The 17,530-nt window shown below is 42.7% G+C and overlaps 2 protein-coding genes across 3 annotated transcripts in view; both read right to left on the reverse strand.

The window, feature by feature from the left end:
• Positions 1-6,645: 6,645 nt before the first annotated feature.
• Positions 6,646-17,530, reverse strand: part of LOC106810011 (mitochondrial ribonuclease P protein 1 homolog) — a 12,256-nt gene continuing 1,371 nt past the window's right edge. The window contains exons 3-4 of the mRNA XM_014813263.1: positions 12,292-12,951; positions 6,646-7,423 (exon numbers count right to left, since the gene is read on the reverse strand). Coding sequence (XP_014668749.1) covers positions 7,177-7,423; positions 12,292-12,951 — 907 coding nt within the window. The 3' untranslated portion in view covers positions 6,646-7,176. The remainder of the gene's footprint in view (positions 7,424-12,291; positions 12,952-17,530) is intronic.
• On the reverse strand, positions 13,817-17,353 carry LOC106810010 (zinc finger protein 862-like). 2 transcript variants are annotated; one of them, XM_014813262.1, is made up of 5 exons: positions 15,987-17,353; positions 15,392-15,603; positions 15,119-15,171; positions 14,643-14,766; positions 13,817-14,358 (listed from the first exon to the last, which is right to left on the reverse strand). In XM_014813262.1, exons 1-5 carry the CDS (start codon positions 17,316-17,318, stop codon positions 13,845-13,847), a joined length of 2,235 nt encoding a protein of 744 aa, XP_014668748.1. In that variant the 5' UTR covers positions 17,319-17,353; the 3' UTR covers positions 13,817-13,844. The 2 variants fall into 2 exon arrangements, with proteins under 2 accessions (XP_014668748.1, XP_014668747.1); XM_014813261.1 differs by having other exon boundaries at positions 14,963-15,171.

The following is a 17,530-nucleotide window of genomic DNA, read 5'->3' on the forward strand; positions in this document are numbered from 1 at the left end:
TGAGAGAGAATCTGCGACGGTTCGGTCACACAGCTTCTTCCTCTGTAAGGAGATTGGCACGCGACGTGCTCCGAGCGTTGCGGGCGACAAGAACATTACTCTGCATTCTTTTTCAGGATAGGAGATATGGCTTGGGGTCGCCGCGCAAGATTCAGCAAGAATCGCGCACCTCCTGGCTGCGACTTTCGAGGGTAAGTACCGAGATGACATGATGGTACAGGGTGCGACCATGCGGTAACTTGCGCGATGGCAAATTGACGCTTCGCTTGCAGCGAACCTATTGGGGCACTCGCCAGAAAACGGGGGGAAAGCTTTATGCTAACGCCCCCACGACCGGAGTAGACAACTCAGTTGTGCCACGGAGGGCGTTGTTTCTGAGTCAGATACGTGTGCTCAGACATACGCGTTTTAACTCAAAAATCATTTACGCCTGCATTCGGCCGCGTGACCGACGGGTGAGGAGGAGTGCTACACCAAAAAACTATCAATATTGCCTAATTACCTCGTGGATCACGTTCGGGGTCACAATTGTGTGGGGGAGAAAATGTAGAGTTTCTTTGGGTTAGGAAGCTGGTGTAGTATATTGGGTTTACCAAACAACACCATGTGCCAACCCAATCTGCGCATGCGTTGTCTACCAACTCTCACTTTTGGTGACCTCCACAGAAATTTAACTTAGCAAGGACTAGTGGTAATTTCTAGTAGGTTTATTAATTACAGCAGGACGTATCAGAATTACTTACGCATAAGATTTAACAATCACATCAACGAATCAAAAAATGGCTCTGTTCTATAATGAGGAGGCGACCCGCAGTTTTAGCAAATATGCTAAGAAAGTAACTAATATTAACAAATGGCTCTTAATTATAGTGCGGGAGGACGCCGAGAGTTAGCGAATATGGATGCAAAGTTTCTAGTCCCAAGTCGTAGGAAATGTCCGCGTGACGATGCAGATGGTCGCCGGCACGGCGAGTAGAATGCCGGTGATGGACAAAACAGTCACTTCGCCAAACCGGCTATGATCGACAGTCGACCGGAAAAGGCCTGCATGAGCGCGTGAAGGTGAGGATGTCTGTATACTACACAGTTGTGAAGTGGTAAGCTGCGGACGTCGAGAGGGCGGGCAAAATCTTTTATGCCCGGAGTTTTCTGGTCGCTCACATTAAAATCTCTTCTAAGTCGGCTATTCACTCCCGACCACACGTGTGTGCACGCCGAGCGGTTGCAGCTATCTGTTAGCCGTAGGTTCAGCCTGCAATTACGTTGAAATTCCTTGATGCTAGCTACGTTGGTTCCGCTGCAACTTATCATACTCAGGCTTGACGTGTCACCCTGAGCGTGTCGAACCCTTGGTCGTTCTACTCACGTCGCACCAATGACATTGCCATATTAAGTCGTAGTGCATGATTCTGACAAACATATAAATCACACATCATGGATTACTACGTTTATCAAAATCATCAACCGCCAAAAGGAACAAATACTAAATTGCATTTTAATTAGAAACGCATCTGAGACGCTACACATCTCTTCTACCCCTACTTTTTTCGTTCTATATAGTCTCTCTCATTGTCTTTGATACTCTGCTACTTTTTATTCAATATATTTCAATATTTCAAAGTTAATCAAATAATGCAGCTCCCTGATCTACGTGCGTGGTGATTGGATACAGCCTACAATGTATCATAATTTTTGCAATTTATCCACGAACGTGCTGAATAACAGCCACTATGATGCTGATCGAGGGTTTTTGATCTGTGATTAAATTAAAAAAAATAACAATCACAAAGCCGTACAGATCAGTAGTATCTGGTCTATGATATATTGTTAAAATGTAGATTAAAAAATTACCAATTATGACTGACAAGGAGATGACCTTTGTCTTTATTACAATTTCATAAGCATTCACGAAAATGCTTCAGCTAGGTTGATCCTCAAACAGAAAGGATAATTGGAATAAGGGCCATGATTTAATTGTTTACATGTTATTATGACGTGAAGAATGTGCGACAGAAGTATCTATAATGGGAAGAAAATGCATAGGTTAATCATAATCAAGTAAGCAACTATCAGATGTGAGTACATCTGTACATGTCTTCTAACAATTAGTGCATAATCTGTGGTTATTTCCGATAAAAGACATGAATATAATTTGATATGTGTGCATATTTCCCATTTACAGTGTATACTAGGTATACATATGTAATTCAGTAACGTATAACAGTATTTGTTGTTTTTCAATCGAAAAAAGCAATGTATTTCAATTCTCGTCACGCCTATATAGATATGCATACACTACAGAAGATGAAAATATTGATAAGGAATCATATATTCTGGCGCTTTAACATTTTGAGATGTACATCCTGTTGCAATAAACCCTCTAACTTAAAACAAAAACAATTGAGAAACGGTGGACAGAGAAACCATTTTGGAAATGCAATTTCTCTAACCATATTGACGCTAAAATCGGCGTAACTATAGCGCCAAAACTATCATTATTAAGTTAAAAAATATCCGTGCCAATTTTAATGAATAAAATTAATATAAAAAAATTGGACCTAAAAACTCTTTGTTTTCGGTCAATGCGCGTTAAGTGCAAGTGTTGCATGCAGCGAAAGTAAAGTGAGTGGATTTAGTGGAATACAATGTCAGCTAACATTTCTTTAGAGCGAAAGAGCAGTGAGAATTTTCAATAAACTACATGTATCTTCATTATCCAAGTCTTCTTCAAAGCCATCGATATCTTTTCTGTGAGCCGAATTTTTGCAATCAATGCATTGGCTAAATATGTGCCCCCAGTTTTACATTGTGGCTTGCTACATAGAGCAACGAACGTTTCGCTTCCTCCTGTTGGGTTCTATCAGCCAGTTTGTCTTCTGTGACAAGCTGCAGTTGCTGAGCTTAGCCGATGTAGTGGCGCTGCGGGAATGGCTCCGTAACTATATCAAGTCTGTGTTGTTGTAATTCCAGCCATGACCATGTGGACTGGAATGGCTGGAAACTGCTCAGGACTTGGTAGGTTGCCCAAATTCTTCGCGCTTAACATAGTTGGCGAGAGTATAACAGTAGGAGACCTGGTCGGAAATTTACTGGTAGTTAGCGATCGTAGTAAGCATGTTTCATTAAGGAGTCCGTGAGCTGGGGGATCCTCATTCAGCCATTTCTACCCATCGAATTTGTTGTTATACGGCTGCTATTTCATCAAGGGAATCTTGATCATACAATTCAAACAAGATATCTTACAAGCGTGCATCGTTCTCTACCAGGACTAGTTGTTATGGTGGAATGGCCTTCAGCCTGTTGAATGCTTTTGACTCTGTTAGATTCACGATCATTTCATGGTTTTTTTTTTGAGTTGCCGTAGAGGAGGTACACCACGAATCACAACCTGTGACAGCTAGTAGCCTCGATAGAGCGAGCATCTGCTCTACCTCAGTCCACCGATTTGGTTTACTGTTATGGCACTCAAATTCATTTTTTTTTGTAGGGCCTACGATCTTTGTTGCTTTCCAGGTCCAGGTGGAAGAAAGTTAGGGCTCAATCATTGAGCTTTTTAGCCACACCATAATAAATACATCCGTATCTGGGTTCTAATGATGACGCTGGCTGATACGCTGGAATGACGCAGCGAGTGAATGCGCAGAATACTGACGTGTACGAAGAGCCGTGTCGTGTGTCGGCCTCCTCGTGGTTACATTCAAGTTCCTTCACAGCAGTTACATTCACTGTGCCATCAACATTTTGCAGCGAATGACATTCTTCATCATGTGCCACCACAACAGTTACTACAACATATACATTATACAGTTGATCTCCGGCAGTCTCTCTCCACATCTTGAGTAGGAAGCGTATTAGAATCATCAGACGACATAGACGACATGTAAGTCGCCATGTTTGTTGTGCAGGGAGCCAGTTCATGCGAACGTAAGGAGACGCGTGATTGGTTGCAGAAAGCAACACAGTGGGGAATCGGGATGAGACGTGCGTTTTGATTGGATAATATTTCTCACAAAATAAATTATTTTCTTTCAGTTTGTTTCGTTTTTCTCTTGTTTGCGTAAATGTTATTATTGACGAGTTTCACAGACCTTTTAAAATATATTTAATTACAATATGTGAGCATATTATGTAGTTGCCACTCGGTGGGTGCAAAAAATCACAATTTGGGGGTTCACCCCGCGGTCTATTTCTTTTATAAATGCTTTCTGTGATAGCTGTGTAACATTGCACAATAAATACCCCAGGTCTACAAAGAAATAAGGTCTTCTCTGCATTTCCCTAAACACATAAACTGGTCTGTTCGACAGATGTATTGCAATCCTCAAACGTGCCTCCAAGTTTCCAACAGAGCAACTGTCAATTGTCATACGACAATGTCGCTGGAAATTGGAAATGATTCCAAATATTTTTGTTGTTACGGTCATGGTCCGTTGTGGGGTGGAACCAGGCAGGTCTCGGAACGTGGTCCCCTTAGAAAACTTTTGTACTATTTAAAACTGTAACTGTAACTGTAACTGTAGGAAAGCGCCGGCTTCACAGATAGTACATATTAGTTCGCGGCACGGACGCAATCACAATAAATCATTCCATGACACATAATGATGATTTCGCCGTGATGTCCACCTGCCCCATCTATAGGAACCAGATTTGTTGACGCCAAAACTCGCAGGTAGAGGCGGACTTGGCTTGATCCTTTGAATCGAACAGTCTAGTTGTTGTCCCGCTCCTATTGTGCCTCTGTTACTTTCACACGTAGTCCGTTATATTTTTCCGTTCATCTCCTACCTTTCACCTTCACCTCCCCCCCAAGCGTCTCCGTGCACTGCTGCGCAAAGGTACGAAATTACTGATAGTTGGTATTCTGTGTGTGTAGACTTCCGTGTAGGCATCTGTGCAGTTTCGTGGAGTTGTGTGAATTTAGACTGTTAAGAGAAGATTCTGTGGTAATAGAACAAACGAAGAGTAGCTTTATAATACTCTGTTCGTAATATCTATCGTGTGATCTATCTGTGCTATCTATCGTGGAAACTATCGACGCAACCTGATATTACCCTTAAAAAACGGGTACCACTACTGCACCTACTAAACCGAGAACCTGGGATCGGGAGGTGAAACGCTTCCTTACACTATCTTACGTAACCATCTACTAGCTTATTATCTATATATGTTTAATGTTGTATATATGTTTAAAGTTGTATATACAGTGGAACCCCCATTTTAGGCGCCCCGATTTAACGCGAATTCGGATATAAAGCGATGAGTAGTTGGTCCCCCTTTTTGGCTTTTATATAGCCACATATATCTAACCCCGATTTAATGCGACCCCGCTTTTTCCGCGATGACATATTATGGAGCCCAACAATAGCGATATAACGAGGCTACACTGTACGTTTAAAGCTGTAAGTTGTATATATATGTTTAAAGTTGTATATATTTTTATATTCCTTCAGATTGTTCTGATAACGCGCGTCTCCGCTCGCGCAGAAGCTCCCGCACCAGTACAGCGGACCCAAGTCCAAGTGGCAGCTTGCGGCGGCCGCCTCGCTGCGAGCGGCGCCCCCTGCCGGCGGAGTCGAGCAGGCGCCGGGAGCGGTCGAGGCGGCGGCGCCCCCTGCTGTGGTGGAGGATGCGGGGATGCAGAGTCGGATTTCGTTTTTGAATCGCGAACTCGCGAGCGGTCGGTCAAAGGTCGAAGCGAGGTCGTGCGAAGGTCGCGGCGCGAGAAACAAGCAGACGCCTCTCGCAGCGGTGCTGCCCTCTGTGCGGACTCCGGGCATCGCCCACAGTTTGCCGCGACTCACGAGGAAACACGTGTACCTTCGCACGAGCAACAGTGCTGCCATCTACACGCCAACAACGACACTGTCGGTGACCGTCGACGTCGACAAGTGAACGCGGCTACGCGGGCGCCGCCTGGTGATCCGTGATTTTTTTTATATCGATTGCGCGAATCGACGTTCTGTTGTTTTCGCGCCGTCATCTGCATTTATACTTCGATTGTGATACGTCGCACACTGCCATGACGATTCTGCCTTGATTATACAATCAATAATATAATATATATTAAATATATTAATATATATATATATAGAGTATATCTTATATATAATATTATACAATCATGTGTAATATAATATATATTACATATAATATTATACGATCGTGCGTAATATTATATACATTCGTTTATATATACACCGTGGATGTTTATCCACGTGCAACGCTTGACGTTAAATCCTGTGAAACGATTAAGATTGTTTGCAGACGATTGCATACGATACAGCAGATATTTAGAAATGATTGAGATTGGTTGCAGACGAATCTAATAATCTGATTACGATGGAAATTACGTGTATTATACAGACGATGATACCGGTAAACATTATAAGATACAGATGATAATGTTACTGGTTTTGTTCGCAAGAGATTATCATGTCATTATATTATTCGAAAGTGCAGATCGTGCGTTTCACAAGTTTTTATCACTGGTGTTTTGATCCGATTTTTTTATATAAAAAGCCGTTAACATTTACCGCAATGATGTCTGCTGTGGTTTTACTTTTCGTGCTATATTTGCCGATCGCCTTCCGATTGCACCGATAAACGTAAAGGCATGTGAGAGAAAAAAGATCGAAACAGAAAGTGTTGATAACGACGCACTATCGGTTGTTATCGAAACTAATTATCGACACTAATTACAGGCGATAATTAACGATGAAAAGAGTAATTAATTACATAGAGGAGAGACTCGCTCTCGCTGTCTCTCTCTGACGTGAATGCTACATGCACGCGTCGTCTCTACAGGAGACGTTGCTATGACGACAAACACACCTTCACTTCACCACACAAACACCGCGACTTTCTTTCCGACCACTGCCGTCACATTTCTCTCCACCCCATAACACGCGGGGGTGCTAATACTACCAGGTGGCGCCCCCATCACTAGGCGGGGCGTTCGCCCTTAAATCGGTCGGCGATGATGCAACGGATGCTATCGGGGAAGGAGGGGGCGGGTAATCCGATCAGCATTCTCTCTCGGAACCGAAACTGTCTGTAGATGAAGGTACAATAGAGGACAGTTGGTAGTTTTCTCCTTCTCCTTACAATAGTTCGTTAGCGTCTCTCTCCGCGCGTACAAAAGTAAAACCTTCGGAAAGAAAGGTTCGTAAAGGAAGCTCACAACAGCCCGTCGTCGTCGTCTTCGTCGTCCCTCCGCAGGCTCCGGTTGCCGTAGCGACCTCCTCCTCCGCGCAGCCTCCTGAGCTCGGCTTCTCTCCGCGTCTGCCTGGGGTCCTCCCCGCTCCACAGCTTCCTCTTTGGGATCGTCTCGGTGAGAGTCCTCCTCCAGTCGCCGGTCTCGCGGAAGCGCAGCAGCGTCAGCGCCACCTGGTCGAGCGTGAGGCTCTTGTTGCCGAAGCCCCACCTGGTGAGAGAAACGTGCAAGAAGGCACACGGAATGTGCACATGCTCATGTTGTGGCAGAAGCTAAAGGATGACTCTAATTAACAAACTAGCTCCAACTCCAAGTAATAAGGTTTATGCCCGGATGATGTCCAGGACAGTGATAGGATAGGATGATGTTTATTACTGGACATGCTCTCTATCCTTGAGCCGGTTGGCCTACTCGAGTCGTACTCCCATTTCGTCTATGTCAAAATTCCTATTTCGTCTATAGCAAACTCATCGCGCTTCAATAAACTCAAAATTCACCACAGAGCTCATAACTAAGACATGTGTTTATAGGTATCTAGATTTCTAGAAAACGTAATTCGACTCGTTCGCGAGATAGTACACTTAATTTCCTACCGCCCATAACCGTGCGTATTATTAGCCTATGAGCGACAGCGCACGCATATATTTTTGGTAATTAATTAAACTAATCGTGGTTCAATAAACTCAAAATTCACAGAAATTATAGCTAAGACATATGTCTATAATAGCTACAATTTCTAGAAATGTAACTCGACTGGTTCGCGAGATATCAGAGGAAGTACATTTTCCTAACGTTCGTTCGTCTGTTTAATGGCCTAGAAAACACTGCGACATGCAGCGACAATCATCTTTCCAATATGGCGGCGTGGCGGACCGTTCAGTGCAATGCACTCTCATTGGCTAGGGCCTATATAGTTGTTATATGATATCTATGGATGATGTTGCACCATAGCACCGCCACTAATTTGAGGACTTCCATTGCCCTCCCCCAGTTCTATAAACGAGCAGCATTATTATAATAATTAATTTACGAAAACAACAAATAAGAGAGATGATGTAATGTTGTTTAATAAACAATTAGGACATTTCTCGTCATAAACCTTCATATATTTTGTATTACATACAGGATTATTTCTTACACGGAGAGCTCCTCGTGAATAGATATCCTGTTGCGTACTTCCTGTTACCCATCCGCTGCACGTGGGCGTACCACACTGTCACTGGTCGAATGCGGCGAAGGTAAGTGTAACTTTTGTAACCTCGTAGCCGGCACAGGCACTTGGGACAGAGTCAGTAGAAACTGAAAATAATATGAACGGACATTCACAAATAGGCCCTACTACCGTACCTCTCAATTACAGTTCCACTGTTGCGTCACTGTGTATCAACTTTCCTTCATAAAAACCGATGTAAAAACTAACGCCGAACGCTCCCGCACTCGCCGCTGCCAAGTATCTAAATATAACATTGTTATACAGTAAAAACCCGCGTATAAGAACATAGATTTTAAGAACCTGTTAGGCTAAAATTTCCCATTTAGACCCCTTTACATAAGAACCTGTTTTAGGCTAAGATTTTAAAGTAGGTTCTTAATTTTCCATGCAGATGAAGACTTAAAAAGAAACACAGGTAAAATAAAAAAGACGAGCTCAACAATACCGATTAATGTGCCAGCACCTTTTTTTGGCACGCATCTTTTTGCATATTGTTTTGTTTCCTTGGATACATACTGTATCATACAGTATGGTAAGCACTGAAAAACTCACACTGTAGCCCATCATGGGTATTAATTAGCAAAAATTGCAGTCCTTGTAACAAAATTTTAACACAATTTGAATCAAGTATAAGCTTATACATATTAAAAGTAGAAACAATTAAGAACCTATTTAAGAACCTTTTGAGCCTAATTTTTCAGTAAGCACCATTTACATAAGAACATATTGAGGCTAACTTGGAAAAATCTATGTTCTTATACGCGGGTTTTTACTGTATTTAGCTCTTTGGCCGCTGCGAGTGTGCTGTCTCGCCATGGTAATATATGGTATGTTAAACAGAGGAACTGTAATTGAGAGGTATGGTAGTAGGGCCTATTTGTGAATGTGCGTTCATATTATTTTCAGTTTTTACTGACTGTCCCAAGTGCCTGTGCTCGTAGCCGCATAAAGATTAGTCTGGAACTGTCGACTGGGTACCAGTCTATATTATACCTAGCCAGCTAAGCCTCGATTCTCGTGTGAACGCTCCGGGTTGTCTTAGCACGGTATTTCAGCCGAATTCAGCACCAGATAAGTACGGAACCAGCGAGGCCGTGTATCTCGTGTGAACGCAGCTAAAGGTTCGTGTTTAGAATAAATCCAGTTTGGAAGTTCTATCCTCGAAAAACGCACCATAAAACCGCTCTGAGTGAATCACTGAGTGGCTCCTTCAAAGAAAAGAATAGGCTCGCGTTGTAACCCTACTGTTGTTGGTTTACATTATTACCTCCGCCAGGGGCTTGGCGGAGGTTATGTTGTCACCGGCGTGTGTTTAAGTTTTGGTTTGTGGGTTTGTGGACGCTCGCTGATTGGCTGATTGGCCCGCCGCCGCCGCCGCGCCAGAACCGCCTGTATCATACAGGTTAAGCCTAACTGGAAAAGTTATGGACGGATTGTCATAACATTTCACATTGAGAGAATTCAGCTGTCTTGGCGGAGGTATGTGCTCTCCGAGTGCTCTAGTTGTATCTATGTTTAGCATAGCTTTAGTAACTATAGCCCGCGTACAGTTGCCACAGTTTCCACAGACACCGGACCGCACTGCAACACGTGGCATTTTTTGCATGTGGATGGCCTCCAAAATTGCTCGCCTAGCACAACATTTCTCACTAGAAATTCGTTCACATACTTGTAGCATTTCAGGGCTCACAAGTCTCTTGTTCAGTGAACGTGGACTAAGTAGTAATGTGGCCGAAGATGGCAGCCTATCTCGGCCAGCTCCTCCCACCTCTTGCCAATAGTGCAGGGGCGATTTACTTGGGCCAAGGTGAATAATATGTCTGACATCCGTTTCTTGAATGCCCATGCCGAAGGCAATGGTGCATACAACGCAGCGTACGATGGAGTCCGTTTTGACGAAAGTGTTTAAGACATATTGTTCTTGAAGTTTTCCTATGCTGCCATGGTACATTGTGATGCCCAGGTTTTCTGATGTGTGTGTCTTGTGTTGCCAGGCGGCTTCTCCTATGCGATGGAGTAGGTCTTCGTAGACAGCTGCTACTTGGTTGATTGATCTGCAACACAATTGCGACAGTTACATTGAAGTTAACATTTGTTCAAACCGCGTTTGCATGGGGTATTTAAATAGTATGGTACCTGCAGTAAATGATGGTCTTTTCCGCATTCGGACCTGCTGTCCTCATGTGGTCCACCAACCACTGCACCTCCTGTTGGTAGCTACGCACTCCAGTCTTCCACTGAATGTAGATGTTTTTTTCTGTAAGATAACAAAGTTAGAAAAGCAAATCACTAAGAAAAACCAATATTTAATTGTTACTTAAATTGTGATAAATAACAATAACATGTATATTTTGTATTTGAAATTAAGAAAACGTTTTACTTTAGAATGAACTATTTGAGAAAGTATATATAGACACAAAAACATTATACAATTATTGACCTATTTTCAGGTGAATACGAGGATTTATTAACCCGAGACGGTGATATTTCCCGAGGCCGGAGGCCGAGGAAAATATCACTTTCGAGGGTTAATAAATCCTCGTATTCACCTGAAAATAGGTCAATAACTGTTTTATTATATGACATTTTTATAAACTTAACCATGTGTAGCACCAATCCATACTTAGCATATTTCGCCATGATTATGGCACCTGCAATGAAATTCTGCCTATACACAGAATATGTGTCTCTGTGCACTTAAAATGACCTTATATTAGCTGTTAATAAGAACAAAAACACCATAATGCGTAATGTGAGTAAATAGGAGAAAACTCAATCAAACAAATTTAGTATTTTATTTCATTTAACAAAATTTATATGCATTGAAAGTAAACTTTCAAGGGTAAAAATACAGTACGGTGTAACGGTATCTTTCAAATATCACATTTGTTTACAATGCATAAATAAATATTAATAATATCACATTTTTCATTGGTTATTACATCTCATCCGTCTGGATTTTTCAGAATAAACAATAACAATTCAATATGTTTTAAACAATAACTCGAGATTGTCATCTCTCTCAAATTCAAATATAACAAAAACAATCAATTTAAATGTTCAAAAATACAACTCAGAGATTTTTTTGTAGAACAAAATATTTAAGTTTGAACAAATACAAAAGTCAAACTGTCTGAATGTTGATAATTTCAACAAGTGACTACAAAGCTATTATTCTATTTAAAATTGATATTGATGGTGACATTTCCACAGTTGGAGACAGAGGGAAGTGGAAAATTCATGAAATGATTGAGGGTTTCTCTATTTACAATCGACGAACTGTTCTGAACGACCTGATTGTTTGCTATGTGTCCAACATTCTCCTCTGTTTCTTTAGGTTTTGATTCCTCGTGTTCTTGGATTGGGGCAGCTGCTTTTAATAAATCGTCGAATGATAAGCCAGACTCATTCAGCATATCATCAAGTTGTGTATCGGTCACAAGTTCAGCATTTGCAACATCTAGGACATTGTCATTGGTGTCATTGTTTTCTTTGTTTTCAATCACAGACTCGTCCACCTTTTTTTTTTGGCTCTGAGGTAGACTGGACAGGTCGCAGTGAATCCGAAATGGCATCGGACATATTCCGTTTGATGGATTGATCTGTGTAGCCCGTGTACGTCTTTAAAGATGATTCAGCTTTGTGACCGGTTACCGACATGATGTGTCGCCCCGCGAAGTTTGCTCGATCTAGTAAATGTACAGCAGTTGCACGTAGGCTGTGATTGGTGTATCTTTTTGACAGCTGTACTCTCTCTCGCTCTCTCTATCTATCTATCTATCTTTCTATGTATCTCTCACTCTCCCCCTCCTTCTCCTCTCCCCCTCTCTCCCTCCTTCCCCTCTATCCCTCTGTCTCTCCTCACCTCACGTATTTATCTACGGGAAGCTTCGCCATCCGTATCCCCTCCTTCTTCGCCTTCGCCATCGACAGCGGCTTCGGGTTCGTCTTGTCCACCATCGCCCCGACGACCACCACGTCGTCATCATCCCACGTCTCCAGGTACGTGGGCGCGTCCGGCGACAGGTAGACCAGACGCTGACGATCGTAGAGATCCAGGTAGCTCTCCGCGGAGACGCTGATCATCGCCGACTCGTCGAGGTTTGCGATGCATCGCTGCAGCGCCGCGTACGTGCCGTCGCCGGGCCGCGCGTTGCACGCGTGCATGTGGAACGGCGAGCGCGCGACCTTGTTGTGTCCGTGCGCGTCCTTCATCTGCCAGGCGGCGTTCGTGCGCTCGGCGGGGGTCATCCAGGAGTCGTAGGAGAGGTCGAGGACGAGGGTCGGGCCGTGGATCATCGCGTGGGCGAGGCGCCAGTTGTCGTGGCGCAGAACGGTCGAGTCGCGGACGTACAGGTTGATCGTGTTGAAGTTGAGGCCGTAGGTGAGGGCGCCACCGTCGGTGGAGGTCGCCGGGGGTCGTGCGGCGGGGTCGCGGTCGTGTAGCACCTTCTCGCGGACGGCGCGGCGATCGGCTTTCTTGCGAGCGTCGTTCGCCTTGCGGATGTTCGTCAGGAACAGGTACCTGGAATAGGGGATGTGGGTAAAGTACAAGTGAGTATAGGTGAGTATAGGTGACCACCAATGATTACAGTTGAGTATAGGTAAATAGATGTGAGTACAGGTAAGGCCAAAACAAAATATAGGTGTGGTTACGGTTTCCCGACCGACCCTATTTATTCCCAGCAACCCTAAACATTTTATTGTCAATTTTCTTTAAATTAAAAAAAATTAAAAAAAATTAAAAAAATTAATTGGACAGTTCCTGCTTCAAAAGGCACAACGCACATCCTTCGGACATGGTTCGTAAATAAAATATTTCAAGAAAATAAAATGTTTTCGGCATGTAACAGTAACCACACATATATTTTGTTTTGGCCTAAGTACAAGTGGGTATAGGTCACTAGATGCAATTACATGTAAGTAACTGTAAGTAAGTATAGACAACTAGAGGTAAATACAGGTGAGTATAGGTAATGACAGGTAGGTACAGGTAAGAACAAGAAAGTATGTAAGTAACTAGAGTTAATTACAGTCAAGTACATATAAGTGACTTATGTACATATATATAGGTGACTTAGTTTGTTGTAGGTGATACAGTATATCTTATTATATCATCATATCATACAATCACATATCAATATAAATTCATTACACAAACTTCGATACACATTAGGATTTTCTCAAATTCGGGACAGGCCAGGTAATTCAGGACAGATTTCCGACAGACCGCTGCTGCCGCTGCGGCGCTCACCTAAGCAGTGTTTGCCACTGAGCAGAAAAAGCTGTAGGCCCGCAGGGCCTATAGCTCCTAAAAGCTGCAGGCCCGCCAGCAAAGCTGTAGGCCCGCCAATTTTGGAGCAAATTACAGTTAAAAAAAACAGCATATCATGTTCTTCCTTGTGTAAGTTGTGTTTATTAGTCTGACTCATTATCAATGTCCATTTCGAAATCATCTGCTGATTCATCATCACTGCTCATGTCATCTGATAACAAGACACTGCCGGAATCGCTATCCTTGTGCCGCTCCTCCTCACTAGGCCTGTCGGATTCTGCTGCTTGCTCGACTTCTGCTGCTGCTGCTGTCTCCTCTGCTGCAGTCTCCAATGCCGTCTGGAGTTTCGTAGGTATGCTGGCCTTGAAGAGTGGTCTCCTACTGCTGCCAGCATTCCACTTATGAATTGCGGGTGTAGGGTCAAATTCCTCAATGCTGGCTGAGTGCATCCTGATCAGCATTATTTGTGTCATGCTGCTGGCTTTAAGTTTGTTGCGTAGACTGGTTTTCATGATCTTCATGATGGAAAACCCTCTCTCACACACTGCAGAAGTAGCAGGTAGACTCAGGATGAGGTCTACTAGGTCGAGGATGTGAGGTACCTTGGCCTTGTACTTCCTGTTGATCAGCTGCCAGCTCATCTGATAGATATCCTCACTGAAATCAGATTGAATATTTGTTGTATTATGATTGATTTGAAAATGAGATTCTCTGTTGCAGGAGTCAGGACTGCTACTGCTAGGGTGGGTCAGAGAAATAAAATCCCTCTGTGTATTCAAGATATTCTAAGTTCTAACGAACTAATGCTGACTGTATTTATCAGGCATGTACTCAGTGTTTGGTGGAGACTGATTGCTAAAAATGTAATCAATCAGAAAACAATATACATTCACGTAGATGTTTCATTAGTCTCGTTTAGTGTGCTGAAATAATTTACTCACTTCTGATAGAGAAGTTGCTTGAGTTGATCCCACTCTGTTGGTATCATAGCCACATCCACCCCCTGCCATTCAAGTACACCTTTCCAATGTTTGGTCAGGGTATTAACAGCACTGTCTCCAAAGTCTGCAAGTATGTTACAAAACAAAATTTCATATTGATTAGTTTTCATCAGGTTTGAAACAAAAACAAAACAAAAACAAAACATGTTTTCAAATTAGACCTAAAGCAGCTGTATAACAAAGTAAACAAACTGCAACAGAAAAATTGAGCATAAACAATAAAATAATCAAACAATAAACAATCTGCAACTATAACACACCATCTGCAAACTCTGCTGTGGGCCAGGACGAGAGATCAGCTATCTTGGTGCTAACGAGCAAATCAGCAGATATGTCACTGAAGCGCTTGTCCAAACAAGCTAGGAGCTTGGATACCAGCTGGTGGGGATAGCTGAAGCTACCAGTGAGTGTCTCACCCTGGAACTCTGACTCATGATCATCTGTTACACTCTTTAGGCAGGAACCAGGTCTAGAATCAGATACCATTTCACCAATAAGTTTTTATGCAATTTAATGAAGGTGTAGATATAATGTATTGTGTTGTTGACTTTATTGTAATTTATATGTACTTTTAGACTGTTAATATTACTAATAGAAATTTATTCTCTGTTAAGTTTCTATCTACATACAATGTATTATCAGCTACTCAAACTGTCAATACTTATTATGTAGTTAAAGCATACATGTACCTTTGCTCGAGTTTCGTCAGAGATATCTTGGCAGACTCCAACTGTTCATGTGATAGGTAGATGCTTGAGTCATCATTCTGTAGGACCTTGGACAGCTTGGACAAAGGTAGCAGAACATCTTGCAGGAAGTGTCCATAGTGTATCACCGCCTTAGACTGCAGAAGCTTCAGCAATCCCCTGGCTTTTGGACCAACATTTGGATCTTCGACATTCTGTGTGAAAGAATATAAAAGTTTAGCTTCTGGATACTATGTACAGCGGCTACAGGCTACAACTAGTCAACATTTTTTGGTTTATCAATTAAATTTAACTGGCTTCACGCATACTTGCTTGATTTGATTATTCACACTCACATAAATTAATTTATAACAATAACATGGAAATCAACTATGGGGTCTCGTATGATTCGTATCTAACGTGATTGTGCTGTTATTACTGATAAGTAAAGATTCGATTGTGTTTGTGTATGTATAGCTATACATATTATATTATATTATTATATTTATTATATAATAAACATTAATTATATATATATAATATAATATATAATAATTATTATATAATAAATGTGAATTTTCGGAGTATACAAACGTACATTAGTCAGATGCATCACAATAGCTTTGTAGCCTTTCCAGAGCTTCTCCAAAGACAGCAAAGTGTGGCCTAACCATCTTGTACCTCCAATTCGGGTTGGCATGACGACAGGAATTCCAACCGAATCGAAGGCCTTTCGTAGGTTGGTTCTCTGAAGTGGACTCTTGTGATAAAGCGTGAAGATGTGAGCAAGCAGCCTGACAAGCTTATCATGTACTGCACCCTTCAATGCCTCCTTATAAGCCAGCTCTAAGCGATGGACCAGACATTTGACCATGATTATAGAACTGTCGTGTTTTCCGCGCAACTTTGCAATAACCCCATTTGCGTGACCAGTGTTGACACTGGCCCCATCAGCGGCAAAGCCAACCAGCTTGGCAAGTGAATTAGGTCCAATTGCCTCCACCAAGCTAGTGGTGCATGCCTGGTAGATGCAGTTGGCATCACCTCTTTCAAGGGTCTTGAATGCACAGAAGTAGGTGTTTGCCTGTCCCAACCTAGCAGTCCGGCAATAAACGACTTCATTTTCAAGAATGGCTGTATCCGTTGACCCATCCGAGATCACTGTTAGAAATTTGTTTTCGGACAACTTGGCAACAATTCTCTCTCTCTCTACATCACTGATGGCTGTGACAAACTGTTTGCATGCCTTATCGTTTCGGTACGTTTCCCCTAAAACCATACCTTTTTTCTCATCAAGGGTTGCCATCCAATTGTAGTCAGAAAAGGGACGACAGTTGACAGCAATTGCATGGGCATTTCTAAACAAAGTTTCAAGTTTATGAAAAACGGACTTGTTGAGCTGTTTAATGGTCTGCTCTGCCTGGCTTGTTCCCGTGGGTTTGTTGCGGGCTTCTACGTGTCTGACTGCCACACTGTGTCCATCCGAATTTTGATGATTCGTCAGGGCTGAATGCTTGAAATTTGCGCATCCATTGACAAAGGCTCCCTTCGAATAGTTTTGGAACCCACCCCGATTCGGCAGTTTGTTCACGGATAAAGGCCCATATGCTGACTGGCATGGTCTGCAATACATGCATTTACCATCATGCAGAAGCCACTCGAACTCCGTTATCCAAGAGTTCTTGAACACTAAAGACCTCTTATTCGTCTCATACTCCCTCTGTTTTTCTTTCCTCTTGTCGGATGTTTGTTTATTCTTTTTTGCCGGGGGCTCACAATTATCAAGAAAACGCCACATTGTTGATAAATGTAGCGTCTTGGTAACTACGGCTACACTTTGACAGCAGAGCCAGACCCACGGCCACCCACCAATGAGAAACGATTTCATGTTACTTGCAGCTAATTCTGCACTCGGCTTGTAACTTGCCATTTAGACTGGTACTAGCCAGTAATCCCATCGAGTAACTAAGCCGAGAGGTGGGGCCGGGTACCAGTCTACTTGCCCTTTAGTTTACTACACTGGTGCGCAGCTTGGAACAGGGTTCCAGGCTAGCGCTGTTTCAGTTTCATTTACAATTAGGTTGCGAGAATATGCAGTGGGCGAACGCATTGTTTACATTATACGGTTTACATTATACGGTT

Source organism: Priapulus caudatus, unplaced genomic scaffold (assembly GCF_000485595.1).
Source record: "Priapulus caudatus unplaced genomic scaffold, Priapulus_caudatus-5.0.1 Scaffold403, whole genome shotgun sequence".
Taxonomy (NCBI): Eukaryota; Metazoa; Priapulida; class Priapulimorpha; order Priapulimorphida; family Priapulidae; genus Priapulus; species Priapulus caudatus.